General features: G+C 40.3%; 1 protein-coding gene across 2 annotated transcripts; it reads left to right on the forward strand.

The window, feature by feature from the left end:
- Positions 1–5,555: 5,555 nt before the first annotated feature.
- Positions 5,556–12,991, forward strand: LOC310992177 (putative monooxygenase p33MONOX). 2 transcript variants are annotated; one of them, XM_083980189.1, is made up of 8 exons: positions 5,556–5,803; positions 6,758–6,871; positions 7,119–7,306; positions 7,524–7,635; positions 7,760–7,887; positions 10,705–10,856; positions 10,976–11,145; positions 11,680–12,991. In XM_083980189.1, the coding sequence occupies exons 2-8, from the start codon at positions 6,844–6,846 to the stop codon at positions 11,883–11,885; spliced, it is 984 nt and encodes a 327-aa protein (XP_083836315.1). In that variant the 5' UTR covers positions 5,556–5,803; positions 6,758–6,843; the 3' UTR covers positions 11,886–12,991. The 2 variants fall into 2 exon arrangements, with proteins under 2 accessions (XP_083836315.1, XP_083836316.1); XM_083980190.1 differs by having other exon boundaries at positions 5,558–5,803; positions 6,765–6,871.
- The last annotated feature ends 1,425 nt before the right edge of the window (positions 12,992–14,416 follow it).

The following is a 14,416-nucleotide window of genomic DNA, read 5'->3' on the forward strand; positions in this document are numbered from 1 at the left end:
CTAACGTCCCTCTTAAGGCCCGGCCAAACAAACTTGGCCCCTACCAGCTTGGCAGTAGCCTTCACACCCGGATGGGAAAGGCCATGGATGGTGTCAAAGACCAGCTCTGTGATGTGCAGGCACACTGACATTTGACCCCCCCTCCCTCATGTTGCAGCCTGTTCTGGCTGTGTGGACTGTTGGACACTCTTTCTAAAAAAAACAAAAAACAAAACAGGGGGAGGACAACAAATATACTGTATGTTGCATGTTCTGCATTTGCACATGCATAACCCATGTTCATTCTACAGATGCTTGGAGTTTTTTTTACATGGAAGTCTGTGCTATTTTCTACATGCTTCATTGACATATAACTTAAGAAGGGGGATGTAGATTGTGTTGGCAGTTTCTATGCTTACTGCTACTGCTACTGCTACTGCTACATCAGGGGGTGTGGGCAATGCTGGGTACATGAAGTCAACTGTAGGTTGTTGTTGGTTGTTCTTAGCTAATAAAAAGCTAATGGGTGTTACCAAGGGGGTGGAACGGCAACTTGCTCTGACTCTGGCTGCAGTTGCAGTAGATAGGTGATCCAGTCATCTTCACTAAAAAAACTATTCATAACTCTGTGAAAAATACATTTTGCATAATGTTACTTTTAAAAAAGTAGGCCCTAGATGATTAAAATTATCCGTGATTTTAAGTATGCTGCATCACAACTGCATAAAGGTTCATAAAAAATTGCGAGTTGCCCGTTCCAAGATGGCCACCGTGTGGCGGGTGAGTCATCTAGTCTTCATATTTATGGGTGTTACACCGTGACTGTCTACACAGCCTTCCTCACTCATGCACATCTACAGTCATGTCTTCATTTTCCTTCCAAGCACTCACACATTTGATTTCATGCTCTACGCACTAGAAGGTGTTAACCTCAGATGCACACACAATACAACAGAGCATCTTGCAAAGTTTGTTTTGCTATGTACAAAATTACTTACGATTACTGAAATTAAGTGTTATTCTTATATTGAAAGTACCCAGCTGTTTTGCTCTTTGCTCTTCATGGTGTTTACATAAACAAAATGTACAAATGTCCAAGAAGATTGATCATAAGTCACACCACTATTTACACAAACAGTGTAAGTAGCCTACACATGTGATGTAAAACAAAACAAAAAAAAACTGTACATGCAGGTTTACATAATGTATATATTATTATACATGATATTAACTTTATCTGTGGTCAAATTATTATTAATAAAACCAGATGGAAACGAAAATGGTGAGTGTTCTTCTTTTGTGTGTGTGTGTATGTGTGTGCGGTGGTTTTTTTTTTTTAGTAGTTCCACTTTCCGCTTAAAGCATGAGGTATTCACTGAAGAGTATAAAAGAGAAATCTTTACCTAACCCCTCACAGAGCTTCTGTCAGCAGCACTTTGTCTCATCTTCAACGCAAAAAATAAGACTTTTATCGCGTTATCTCGATCAAAGAGGAAACCAACAATGTCCAGCATCATGAAAGTGTTTCTGCTCCTGGCTGTTGTGGTCTGCATCACTGAGGCTCAACGTAAGTTTTCTTCTTTCTTTTTTTTTTTATCACACTTTACATCATTTTGGACCCTGATATGGCAAATGTGAGATTTGTTGTGTTGCGGCAAACCTATAATTAATATTTTCTAATAAATCTAACACAGTATAGTTTAATGAAATGTTTCTCTTCTGTTGGTAAATGGACTTTTTCTAATCCCTTGGACCACTCAAAGCACTTCACACTGTTTTTCTGTTGCATTCACCCTTTCACACACACATTCATACAGCATTGTTCGCAGATAGGCTTTTTTGGGAGCTGATCATTCACACATTCACACAGGGCAAGTTTGGGTTCAGTGTCTTGCCCAAGGACACTTCGACATGCGCACTGGAGGAGCTGGGAATCAAACCACCGCCCTTCCGTTTAGTGGACAACCCACTCTACCTCCTGAGCCACAGCTGTTCTTCTCTGTACGTCCTCGCCCTGACTCCGGACAGCGGTGTCTGTGTCAGCGTGTCAGGACGGCCCCTCCCAGGTCTGGTGTGAAGGACATCCAGATCTACACACCAAATGCCTTTTGCAACAAAGTGGAAATTGTGTAAGAGACTTTATTCTATTTAGAAGTACCTGAAAAATACCACTGAAAAATACCTACATCATTGGTCTAACTGCATAATTCATGTGTCTGTTTATGGTTTTACTTTACAGTTTTTCTCAGTTACTTTGGTCCTTTTCTCAGATCAGAACCTCAACCTCCACAACATTTAGTCATTTGTGCACATCATAGTAGCAGTTTCACATTCCTCTGAACAAATTATGCTTTTGGACATGTATCAGTTACTTTCATACAATTATCTGCTGTTTTATAACATTATCATTTGCTTATGTCATGTCAGTCAAAATGAACTAATGCTGAATAGTCATTCCCTATCAAACTAATAGTCCTCATTTCATTGCTTGAGTCATTACATACAAAATTGTTGAACTAGTTGTCAAAATCTGTCAAACTAATTTAAAATATTATAATAATAATACATTTTATTTGTAAAGCACTTTTCATAAGTAATCTCAAAGTGCTACAGAAACCAGAAACAAAATAAACAAAAGACTAAGAGAAAATAAATGTTGGGAGAACCACTGTATTCAAACATTTCAGGGAGAACATGTATGTATAGTATTGGACAGTAATGGGCTGGATCAATCAGTTGGTCCAATAATGTAAGACAGGAAATAAAGGAGCTGGCTTATTTCAGGAAGTAGTGGAGCTGTGCATAAAGCCCATTCAGCACTAAACAATCTGCACTGCATACTGTCATTGTGTCAAAGATTACGTAAGATTACAGTGGGACAAGAACTTTTTACATTTTACATTTACAGTAGACTTACAGCTTTACTACAGTACAGATTTACAGTTTTGTAGTGTATTACAGCAACCTACTTACAGTACAGATTTGCCATATTTACAGTAGGGTACCGTACTACAGCATTTTACAAGTAGGAAGCACTTTTACAGTATTGTACACTACAGTAATATGGGTTGATGCAGTATATGTAATGTACATTACTGTAATGTTAAGACAACCTCACAGAGGTGGAAGAGGAAGAGGCCCCCTTTTTACTCTGCAACAAGAGGAAGCCATTTGTGCAATAGTGATTGCAAACAATGTCATAAGGTTGAGGGAGATACAAAGGGAGGATGACAATATCTTTGGGAATATTGAATCCGTTTCAATTGTTACAAGAGTGATGTAGATGAAAACATGTGGCCAGACAGACAGGAACATCTGGATGTGCAGGAATGATTTACAGTACTATGTTCAGTTACAATACTGCAATATTGTTTACAGTTGTACTCAGCTCTACCCAAAGGGTGTTTCTTATGTTTGTTGTAAATACATGACTGTAGTGTATTTTTCTTTTGCACAATGCTGTGAACAAATTAGAATTACAAAGTAAAAATGTGAAACATGTATTCAGTATCAGTTACTCCACTAAATACAGTAATGTGTAACTTTACTGTAGTTTTCACATACAACTAGTGTTGTCTTGAGCATTTTCAGGTTGCGTCACCAAGATCTGACTTTTTTGTATTGGAAAACACTTGAGAGAATCATAATGAAAACAGGACAAAGCCATTTGACTATCTTGTTCATAAACGATGGTGCCAGGACTTGATGACACTGACAATTTCATTGACATGAATACTTGCTTTTGAGGGTTACCCTACCCATTTTGAGCAAGTGATGCACTTTTGCAAGTTATCCACTAGGTTTTGCAGTTTACACTAATTGTTTTGAGAAATGCACTGTTGTGCAAATGTTAGTAGTGATGTGAGAAAAGCACCAAAGCAACTGAGAAAAACTGTAACTTATATTATTAATTTCAACAGTGTCACCACCGACATTGGTCGCTTTCGCCTGGACCCAAACAACGCAAGAGTGAAAAAGCTGATGGAAAGGCTCCTGTAAGTATATTATACCTGGTTAGACTCAAGCCTGAACTTTAGAATATGTTTGACACTCTAGAAATAACACTAATGGGAAAACTTGTTTAGAGTCTCATGTTAACCCTTATGGTTTTATTGTCATTTCTAGAAAGGCGAAGAATCTTGCATCTGAATCTCTCCGGAGCCTCATATGACCTATGACCGCCAGCAAAGGCACCTTCAACGACTGACGATGTGAAATGAACGAAACTATTCTCTATTTATCTTTTACTGATGGGCACAGTATATCTCCGTTTTAGCTTATTTCTTTATCTGTGCTGTAAACCAAGTTTTATCTCAGTTTTGGCATTTTGTGTGTGTGTGTGTGTGTGTGTGTGTGTGTGTGTGTGTGTGTGTGTGTGTGTGTGTGTGTGTGTGTGTGTGTGTGTGTCTGTGTGTGTCTGTGTGTGTGTATGAGTGTGTTTTTAATATAATAAAGGAAATCTTTGAAGAATCAATTGATTGTATTTTGTTCCAAGTCTGGTTTTGGTTCTTTATCAACAGTGCTATCTTGTGGTTAACAGCTGTCAATGCATAGGTACAGTGCTTCAACTCACATATCCTGCATTCTCAGGCTGCAAAGCATGATGCTCTAATCATTAGAGCATATATCATGCTTTCCAAAGAAATTTCGGAAAGCAATAAAATCTTTGTTGTCTACCTCTAACGTAGTTAATCTGGTTAATGCTGGCAGAGTAACTGACAGAACAGACATAAATACTTTTGTCATTTTACCGTTCCTAAGGTCAGAACAGAAATGGAGAAGAAAGCTTTTGGATTTTCTAAGTACGTGGAACATTTTGCAGTCTGAGCTCAAACTCTTATCTCTGAATGTATTCAAGTCCATGATAAATTCCATTACACCCAGGCTTCAGGAGTACAAATGTTTTATTTGAGTGCATATGTTTTATTTTTAGACTAATCTTGTAAATTCTTTTAACTAATCTTGAAAATTCAATTGTTATTTGTATTCTAGGCTATTTGCTTTTTTGTCTATGATTACAGTAATGTGACTATGTGTCACAATGTGACTATGACGGTGTTGTTGGTTCTCTTTTGCAAGAGAGACAATTAAAGGGTCTCACTAGTAGCAGTATGCAGCAGATATTAGGGGACACAAAGGCTGCAGTCAGACTGGGATTTTAGGTCAAAACCTACAGTATTACACACACACACACACACTTACAGGCATTTATTTGTTTTTGTTTTTGTTTTGTTTTGTTTTTTTGGGGGGGGGGGGGTTACCCTAAAATGAATAATTATAGGCCTATATGCACAATAATGTTTTACTCATAAACTTTGTACTCCCCACCTTTAACCAATGGAAACCAGTTTATTGTCTCGAAAAAGGAACTGAGGGTTCATTATGTAACTGTCTGGATATAAAGTTTTAAAGCTAACCCTAAACCCTCCTAAGTAGGCTATTTTAATTTCAAGCTATTTCTGCACATTTGCATATCATTTGAATTTAGTGTTGTATTTGGTGGGATTGTTCGAGGGTGTATCGAAGGCTGAGACTTATTGTCTTGCACCACTTGTTATTCCCAAACACGCTGCAGGGTTTTAAGTTTCAGATCAGCACTTCCGCCGGGTGCGTTGCCGGGTGCGTTCACCGGCGCTGTGTGGCCGCCACCACAGCTCCTCTTTGTTTACTCTCCATGTCCAAAAGTCATGGCTGAACCGACCGCTGAGCAAACATACAGCATTTGTTCGTGCAGTCCGTCAAATCGGCGCAGCTTTGACAGAGAAACCACCGCAGCTGTGGAATAATCTCAACCGGAGAGGAGAGGGAATCCTGACAGGCTGAGGTGAGTGTTACTGCATGTATGCCAAGCTGTTATCCTTCATGTGAACATTGCAAATGACTCAGAAATGTTAAAATAAACATAGGCAGAGATTACCACGTGAATGGTTAAAACCCTCCCTTTTAACATTACAGTTGGCTAGGTAGCCTGTGGGGGAAAATCAGCACACCATGGTTGCTCTTGTTATGATGATCACAGTTAACAGTTTCTTTCAGATGATATTTCCATAAGTCTGTGACGTGACTCTGGTTTCTATTTTTTGCAAGTCACTGTATCTGGCTTCTCCTCAGTGCTGACGTGAACGGCAGAGAACTGTCTGCAAAGTAGACAAGACCAGGCCAGGAAAGACCACACAGCTAATCTAATCTGTCTGAATTGAGGGAGAATTTAAGATTTAGCAGATCACTCATGATTTAGACGGACTGGGCTGCAGGTGGACTGCAGTGTGAGCTCAGACACGGCTGATAAGGAGTTCTCATAGCAGAGGTAGGCAGGTTCATCGAAACAGGTGAAGAGGACTTTTTTGCATTTTACACCATAAGGAATTCATCGCAGAGCAGGTTTCAGTCTATCAAGCAAACAGTGGACATATTTCCTTCATTCCAAAAGTTTCATTTCCTCATGAAGACGAGTCTGCTTTTAAAAGGTCACACGACGTCCACTGATATTAATGACACTGCTGTAACCAGACTCTCTGGTTCTATTTGCAGCAGGTGGGAAACAGAACACCATGCTCTGTGCACAGTAAATACAGGTCTCTGATGTGTTTATTCTCTGGTTTAACCATTACTTGGAAAGTAAAAACATGCACACATACATTTAATCATCATGTCTTATGCAAGGCTGTGTTGAGGGCGTGGACGTGTTGTTCTTGCTCTACACATTTTGCAACCATGGGAGCAGACCCCTCTCTCTGGCTAATGACCCTGTATAACTGTGTGATGTCATGTGGTCAAGTGTTCAGGTTTGGAGTCCAAACTTAAGCAAGCACAGCTGACCTGCACACACTGTCCTGTGGTCATCCTCTCTGATCTGGTGGCAAAATGGCCTCAAGACGGGGAGACATTCCAGGTAACGCAGGAATATAGATTTGGCTAATTAACAGACATTTTCTAACTTGTTAAATGTTTTGTCTTTATGTAATGCACATTGAGTTGCCTTGGTATGAAATGCACTATATAAATAAAGATGCCTTGCCTTTGCCTTGCCTTGTGAAGTTGATTGTTGGGCTTGTGTTGAAATAGAAAGAAAAGAGAATTAATAGTTTTCCGATGCAAAATGGAACACAACTCTAATATATCTGTTTGTTTCCATATAGCACTGGAGTCAGGCATGTCATCCGGACTCTTCGGTGCCTTATCGTGTCCTATTGGAATGACTCGGCATAATATCAGCTATGATGAGCACATGGATTCCCCTATGCATTCACCTCCCCCAGACCTATCTGTCAACATCATGTGGAAAGACCCTGTCATCCCACAGCACAAGTTCAGGAACAATGCAGAGGTGCTTCCCTGTCTGCCTGCATGAATACTGCCTGACCCAAACTGTTTTTGAAGATATTACGTAACTGGTTACCTTAACAAAATGTTGTCTGCTCTGGCTGATGTGTAACTTGTGTTTCTGGCGGTTAGGGTGCATGCCAGTACACATTTGATTTGCTCACATACGGTATCTGTTCTGTAACTTAAGTTATCTTAACAGTGTGATTTTGTGTGACTAGGAAAGAGAAAGTAGTGGGAAGTTTCTGAGTTATGAGCCAGCAGTCCCAGCCAAGGCAGCAGTGCCTGTGGTGAAAGCAAAAGCCACATCTTTAATGAGCTCACTTATGATCAGTAAGTCAACAAATCCACATACATTAATTGAAGAACACTGACATGGATTCATTTTCATAAATTAAACATTCAGTCAGTTAAAAACACTGGCTCATATTGACTCTCTGCCCATTTTTACTTATAGAGCAAACACAGGAGAACCTTCAGAAGTTTGAGCACCAGGCGGGGCTGACAGATGCTGGGTACTCTCCCCACAAGGGCCTCTCCACCGAGGAGACACACTTTCACCGACTGGGAGAAGGCACACTGCCAGTGAGTATCAAAGAAAGAGAGGAAGAAGCTCTATCTATGTGGGAGAAGAGAAAAGTTTGTGCCTGTCCTCAAATAGCCTAAGTGAAATAGTTATCTTCACATGTTAATGTGTGACTTGTGTGTCAAAGGGCAACACCACACAAGGAGAAAATAACACACAACCACACTCATACTGTATTACTGGTATAAAGTCTAGACCTAAACGTTGCAGGTCTGGTAGGCTATGTCTGGCGAGGTGTCTCTAGCCTAAAATGCCATAATAAAAAGGTCAGGAGTAAGCAAGTTCAAGTGTTTTTGTGAACTTTAAGCAGGATTGAGTTTATTAGATTTCAGTGGGTTCGAATAATTCAGTTTGGAAATGTCAGACAACTTCTGAAAATATGTTTCATTTTCTTAAGGCAGTACAGAAACATTTTTCAAAGACTGAGAAAATGATTATCTTTCGTAACCAAATGTTGTGTTAAAGGTTGACCAAGTGTAAGAATAATGTGCAAGTATAAATAAATAAAAACACCTAAAATAGTGGATGTAACACCTACAACATTGAACACACAGTATAATACATTATTACACATAAGATTAATGACTCATTTGGGTATTGAGTATCCTGGTAAGAACACACACGCCAAGTAGCTACTACCACGTGAGTGTCACCTGCTGCGCCCACCCACCCCTTTCATCTGTGGTCGAATGACATGTCAAGTACAACCACTAGGAACATCACAAGCAAACACTGTGGGGGTTAAAGTCCTAGTAAAATAAATACTATTCTTGAGTTACTCCTAAAAATGAGCATATATTACTATGGGAAATTATAGGCCAGCACCATATTGTTATAGCCCGTTGGATAGGCCAAACATGCATCAACATCTTGGTAAACAGATTACGTAATGTGCTCTGTGCTGCCTGCACAGGCCTGCACAGGCGGTGTTGCCAGGCAACGCCCTTAAATGAATCGAGCCCCCTTGTTTTCCCAAATGGACCAATCACAGAGCTCCTAACAAGTCCGAGACGTTCCGGAGGCCGACCGATCTCTGTGTACAGACTGTACTGTCTGTGTTTTCTGGAAATAATCGTCCCTTCAACTCGTAAAAACTGCTAATTATGGGCAAAATGAAGGAATATGTCGGACTGGAGCGTAAAAGAAAACTAATCATAAAAAGGTATGTCGAGAAAGTGGTTGTATTTAGCTGGTACTATGTTCTAATTCCGGCCGGAGAGCAGGCCGTTAGCAAAGCAACGCTGTACGTTAACGTTGGCCTATCCAATAAAAGTAGCTGTCGAGCTAACCGTTAGTGAACAAACCAATTTTTGGTATTACTGCCTCTTATCAGCTTACCGCAGCTTTGGGTAGATTGGTGTGGAGCTCATAACTGAGCCAGAAGTAAACAGGATGGTGTAAATAACGTTAAGTTAGCTGGCTAGATAACGCTGGCTTGCTATGCAGCTTGATAGGTTCGTGGCAGTGTAGCCTCCGTTAGCTTAACATCCGCTAGCCACCGCTATGTGAACTGGAGATAAAAGGAAGCAAATCCACCCGACTGTTTTGCGTTTTATTATGTATTTCTGTTTAATCCTGTCATGTTACAGTACCGATGGTACTGCACGATAATCACTAGCCCCCAGGTTCTGCCTCCAACTCACCGCCCAACATGATAATAAATGAGCTGCAGAAAGCAAGGCTAGTTGTACTTTCCCTTTCACAGTCAAGTAATGTAAACAATCCACACAGGCCACTCGTTGCCTTGTGTAGTTGTTATAAAAACATTAGGCTAGTACTTATCTGATAGACACATGATAAGATCCTTTGCTGACATGAGAAGCATACTGTCTTACCAGGCACATGTCTTATTTTATATGGCCCATTTGTCTCCTTTGCTCTTTCTGCTACATCACACAAATTAGTTGACCTTATTTTATGTTGTAGAGTCCCGATTTGAAGTACTGAGGTGGAGTTAAGGGCTGGAGCAGTGATGAAATCTTAAGAGAATACGACCCAAAGAATACACAGAACGTTATAAAGGCTATGGGGGTCCTCCATGTTATTCATTTGTAAGGTGGTCATTGCCCTGAGCAGGATGCTGCGTGACATGTATGGGATTTACATGAGTTTGGGTGCACATTTCAACATAGGGATGGGAATAAGGCCAACATAAATGGAGACTGAGCAACTGAAAACTTTGTTCTAGTGATCATTACTGATGTAGCCTAAATCAAAAAGCCAAGGCAAGTATGATTGTGTGCAGTTAGCTTGTTACAGTCATCAGGATGTGAGTGTGTCTATTGCACATTCTAATAGGCAAAAAGAGGAAAGCCAAATCGGGTTATTCTCAATTGGACTAGAGGTTTTGCAGGTAAACCCACCAGTTTTCAGCAGTTAATATCCATTGCAATATTGGCCTTTAAAATGTGTAACTTATCAGGCTCAGCTCAAGAAAGGTTATTTTGATGGTTAATAATGTGGATCATTGTCAGATCACTGTAATGCAGTAAACATTGCATTCTTCTCTGTCTGTGTCTTTCTCCTCTCTCCCCACCTCCACCCACACCACATTGGGATCTGTCATAGGCTCTGAGGACCTGTGACGCACTTTGTTATCATTTTTGATTTGCAGGTCCAGAAAAACACTGCTGACCTTTTGCATTGTGTATTCAAGGACTGTTTGCTCTTTAAATATAATCAATACTGCATTGATAGTCTAACCTGGTCATGGGGGTAAAACTTTGTGTTACAGCTTTGCTTGTTTTGAAGGGTACGCAAAGTCAGAAACTGCGCTTTGAATATTAAAACTTTATTTTATGTTTCTGTCCGTGCAGAAGTTGAGAATGCCAAGCGGGGACTTCAAGGAGGACAGGCTTACAACATCAGCACAATCCACCCCAACTGGCACCCCTTCTGTCACCCCCTCCGTCACCCCCAACGTCACCCCCTGCGTTAGTCCCCACTCATCACCAGCTGTTAATCGCAGGTATGCTGATACAATTATAAGCTTGTATTATTTGGTAAAAGCCCAACATGCTCGATGAGGTGCATTGTGGCTTGTCCTCTCACATGGTCTTGTGTGCCCATTGCTTGGCGGGAGTGTAGGAGCTGGTTCCAGCTGAGCCCTGCGCCTTTTCTTGCCACCCCAGAACATAGTCCAATCGACATGGGAGGAAATGAAGGAGGAGGAGCAGGAGGTGAGAGGTGGAACTTCTTTGGAACTCGCTCTGTGGTACAGAAGTCCCCCACTGACCCAGGCTCTGAAACCAGCACAGGTGAGAGATCCTGTGTGTAGTTGTCAGTTGAATAGCATTATTTTCTTGACATTATCAATGCTTGGAAGATAGGGTAATGATGAAACTTACAGTATGACAAATGCCCCAGTTTTTTGTTTTTTCTTGCAGTTTAGTTCCTGGTTCTACTGCCACAGCCTAACCTTGTTTACAACTTAATATGGTATTAGTGGGGTTATGCTGAAGCTATAATCTGTAGATAGAAAGGTTGCCAACCATCCAACAACTCTTGGAAGTGAAGATACCCTCCAAACCTCACCATAACATTTGACAAACATTATTAAGTCATTTATTGTTGTCTGCCGGGGGCAGTTTTCCTTTTTGCATCTTAAACCACACCCATTGCTTATGTCATAGTGTCCTGGTTTACACCTATACATTACTGCTGCAAGATGAGAAGTTACACAACTGGATATCAGAAGAAGCAAGACTTAACAGTAGCAGTCACCATTGCAGATCATGACAACCATTTGGTTATTAGTGACATAATCTACCACCTCCTCTTTTCTCCTGCAGGCTTTTCGCTACAGTCCTACTTTGGCCTGCAGAAGTCCTCTACCATGGATGGCACTAACACCCAGGTCAACCTCAAGGTGGAGAACCCTGCCAACTTCTTGCCCCCCAAGATTGAAATCTCGGGCATTGAGGCCAAGCCGGCGCCCCCACGGCCACACAAACTTAAACCTCGGGATATGAATGTTTTAACACCCTCTGGCTTCTGACACCAGACCAGCTCTGTTGTTAAAACTCTGAACCACATCTGTAGCCATTTGTTTGTCCATTTGGTCCCCCGTTTGCTTTTCTGCTTTCCTCTGTCCCCTCTGCCTCCCTGAATTCACGGAGGCTGTGAGGAATGAGGACCACCTTTAGTATTAGCTCACCAGCCCCTGGGACATTGCCTGTTACTCCTCCCAGTTGACCTAAAATGGACAGCTGTCGTCTGTTAGTTCACACCAGCCCCAACTTATCTCTTCCAACTTATTGGTCCAAATAAAACACCAAATGAAGTACCTTCATTTCTCATCCCCTAAGATCATACTGCTTTGTATTATTTTTTGTTCTGTCACGTTATGTGTGCATTGGCATGCATTGCCTTGCTGTCCTCGTTCCATTGTTGTCGGTGGCATGAGATTGAAGTCATTGAAATATCTCAGTCAGTCCCTTGCTTAAGTCATAATCACTTAGCATTGCCTCTTATACTAAAACTGACTAGCTATTTCAATTCATAATGCTCAGTTGCCTCATTTGTATTATATATTTTTTATCTTTAAATAAGATTTGAGACTGTGTAGTGCTTCTCTCTGTTAGCATGCAGAGTATAGTGTGGTATGACTGGAATTGTGCCTAAAAAGAGTGTTTGCTTTTGGCCTTCTTGCCAATTAAGTTCAGCTTTTGTTTTTGTATTATATGGAAGAGCTTCTTATCTTACTTTGAGAGTATGATTGCTGAACCTGAAGTGATTTTTTTAATCATTGTTATTTCAACCTAAATATTTTCATATTGTTCCATTTTAATTCAACTTTGTTCATACTAAGGAGTAGGTAGTGTTTTGGGTTTATCACATTTTTATATATATATCACCACAATATTGTTTTCAAAATGCTATAATAATAATAATAATAATAATAATAATAATAATAATAATAATAATAATAATACAAAGCATTGGTCATTTTCAGCATTGATTTTTTTGTGTGTGTGTGTTGATCACAATCCAAGACTCCCTGCTGTTCTATTTGAAAAAGTTGATGAATTCCAATAAGTAATTGCACAAGGGAGGGTTGTCTCCCACTTAAACCTGTAAATAAATCTGATAGTTACATGCAAATATGACTCCTCTTGTTTTGTTTTTTTCTTGATGAAAACATTATGTGAGCACATGGAGTGTGTACAAGCAGACTAATCCAATGTCGCACTGTCCACTAGATGTATTCTGTTATAAAGGGCCACATCTTATATTTAGCATAAAGCGCATCTGAAAAAAGAGCCTTTTCCAAACCACTTTATTGTTTTACATGGGACAGTTCCTTACCCTATATACTTGCTTGCTTATCAGATATTGATATAATATTTACTTTATTATCAAAATGCAGCCAAAAAACAGACTCAACTGTCCCTTGGTAACTCTTGAGGACTGGAAAGAGACAATATAAAACAGGGGTTTGATTATTTCTCTTTTCATGGGAAAAACTAGTGGCACCAGACATTTCTGTCGCCATATCAGCCCATAATGGTGATAAAACACAAGGACCTTGCACCAACATGTAACTACAGTCTTTGCCCACAAGATGGTGCACATTAAACATGTAAACACTGGGTTCTTTCATGAGTATTTTTTTAATCACTCAGGCCATATTTGACAAGATTCAAAGACAGAGGCCTGTATGCAGCACGGTTTATTATAGTCATGGTAATTTATTTTCCTCTAAAATGAAATGTGTCACAGATAATCAGGAAATTAATTCTGCTGTCATCTGCTGTACATATATTTAATTAGTCTTGTCCTACTGTTGTCAGAGGGATTTTTTTCCCTTTTTTTTGAGGGGGGGGGGGGTCAACAGTAATTATTGTCAACAATAGCGCACGATAACTGAATGTTATTACCCAGCTAGCATCCTGCCTCCACAGAAAAGCAAACATCCAGGCCACCAGACAATGAGCCAGCAGGGAGGATCAGCAGAGTCCTCCCCCGTCGGCTCACCCACAAACTGGCAGGGTTTACAGCCTTGTTAGCTCTCAGCAGTTATTGTCTGATGCTCCATTTATTTGTGTATGTGTGTGAGAGAAAGACAGCAGCAGCATGTGTGTCAGTGTGTGTACACGTGGGCAATTTAATACAGGGTGTGCCTGTTTTTCTGGTTGTTACAAGAAAAACACAACAGAACATAGATGCGGAATTAAAATTAATTAATTTTAAGGAGTGTTTATGAATCATACGTCATACGAGTGTGGTGCTTTGACTAAAGCAAGCCATGACTTTCCTTTCCTCATTCCTTTTAAACTTTAACTTTAATTTATTCAGAAGATAGTTGGAGCTTTTTAAGGAAACATTTCCTCCTCGTTGATTACAGGCTGTCAAGCATCCACATCTGTTTTTTAAGATGGTCAGGAGCGAAGGTGAACTGCAAATGAGACAGACAAGTGCAGACAGAGGGCTGTCAGTCAAAGGCTGCATGTGGACAGTCATGAGCAGCAATTAAAGTGGTGGGAAGACAGCTGGTTGACACAGCAAAAAGATGGGATGAAAGTGGAG

Source organism: Trachurus trachurus (genome assembly GCF_905171665.1).
Source record: "Trachurus trachurus genome assembly, chromosome: 10".
Classification (NCBI taxonomy): domain Eukaryota; kingdom Metazoa; phylum Chordata; class Actinopteri; order Carangiformes; family Carangidae; genus Trachurus; species Trachurus trachurus.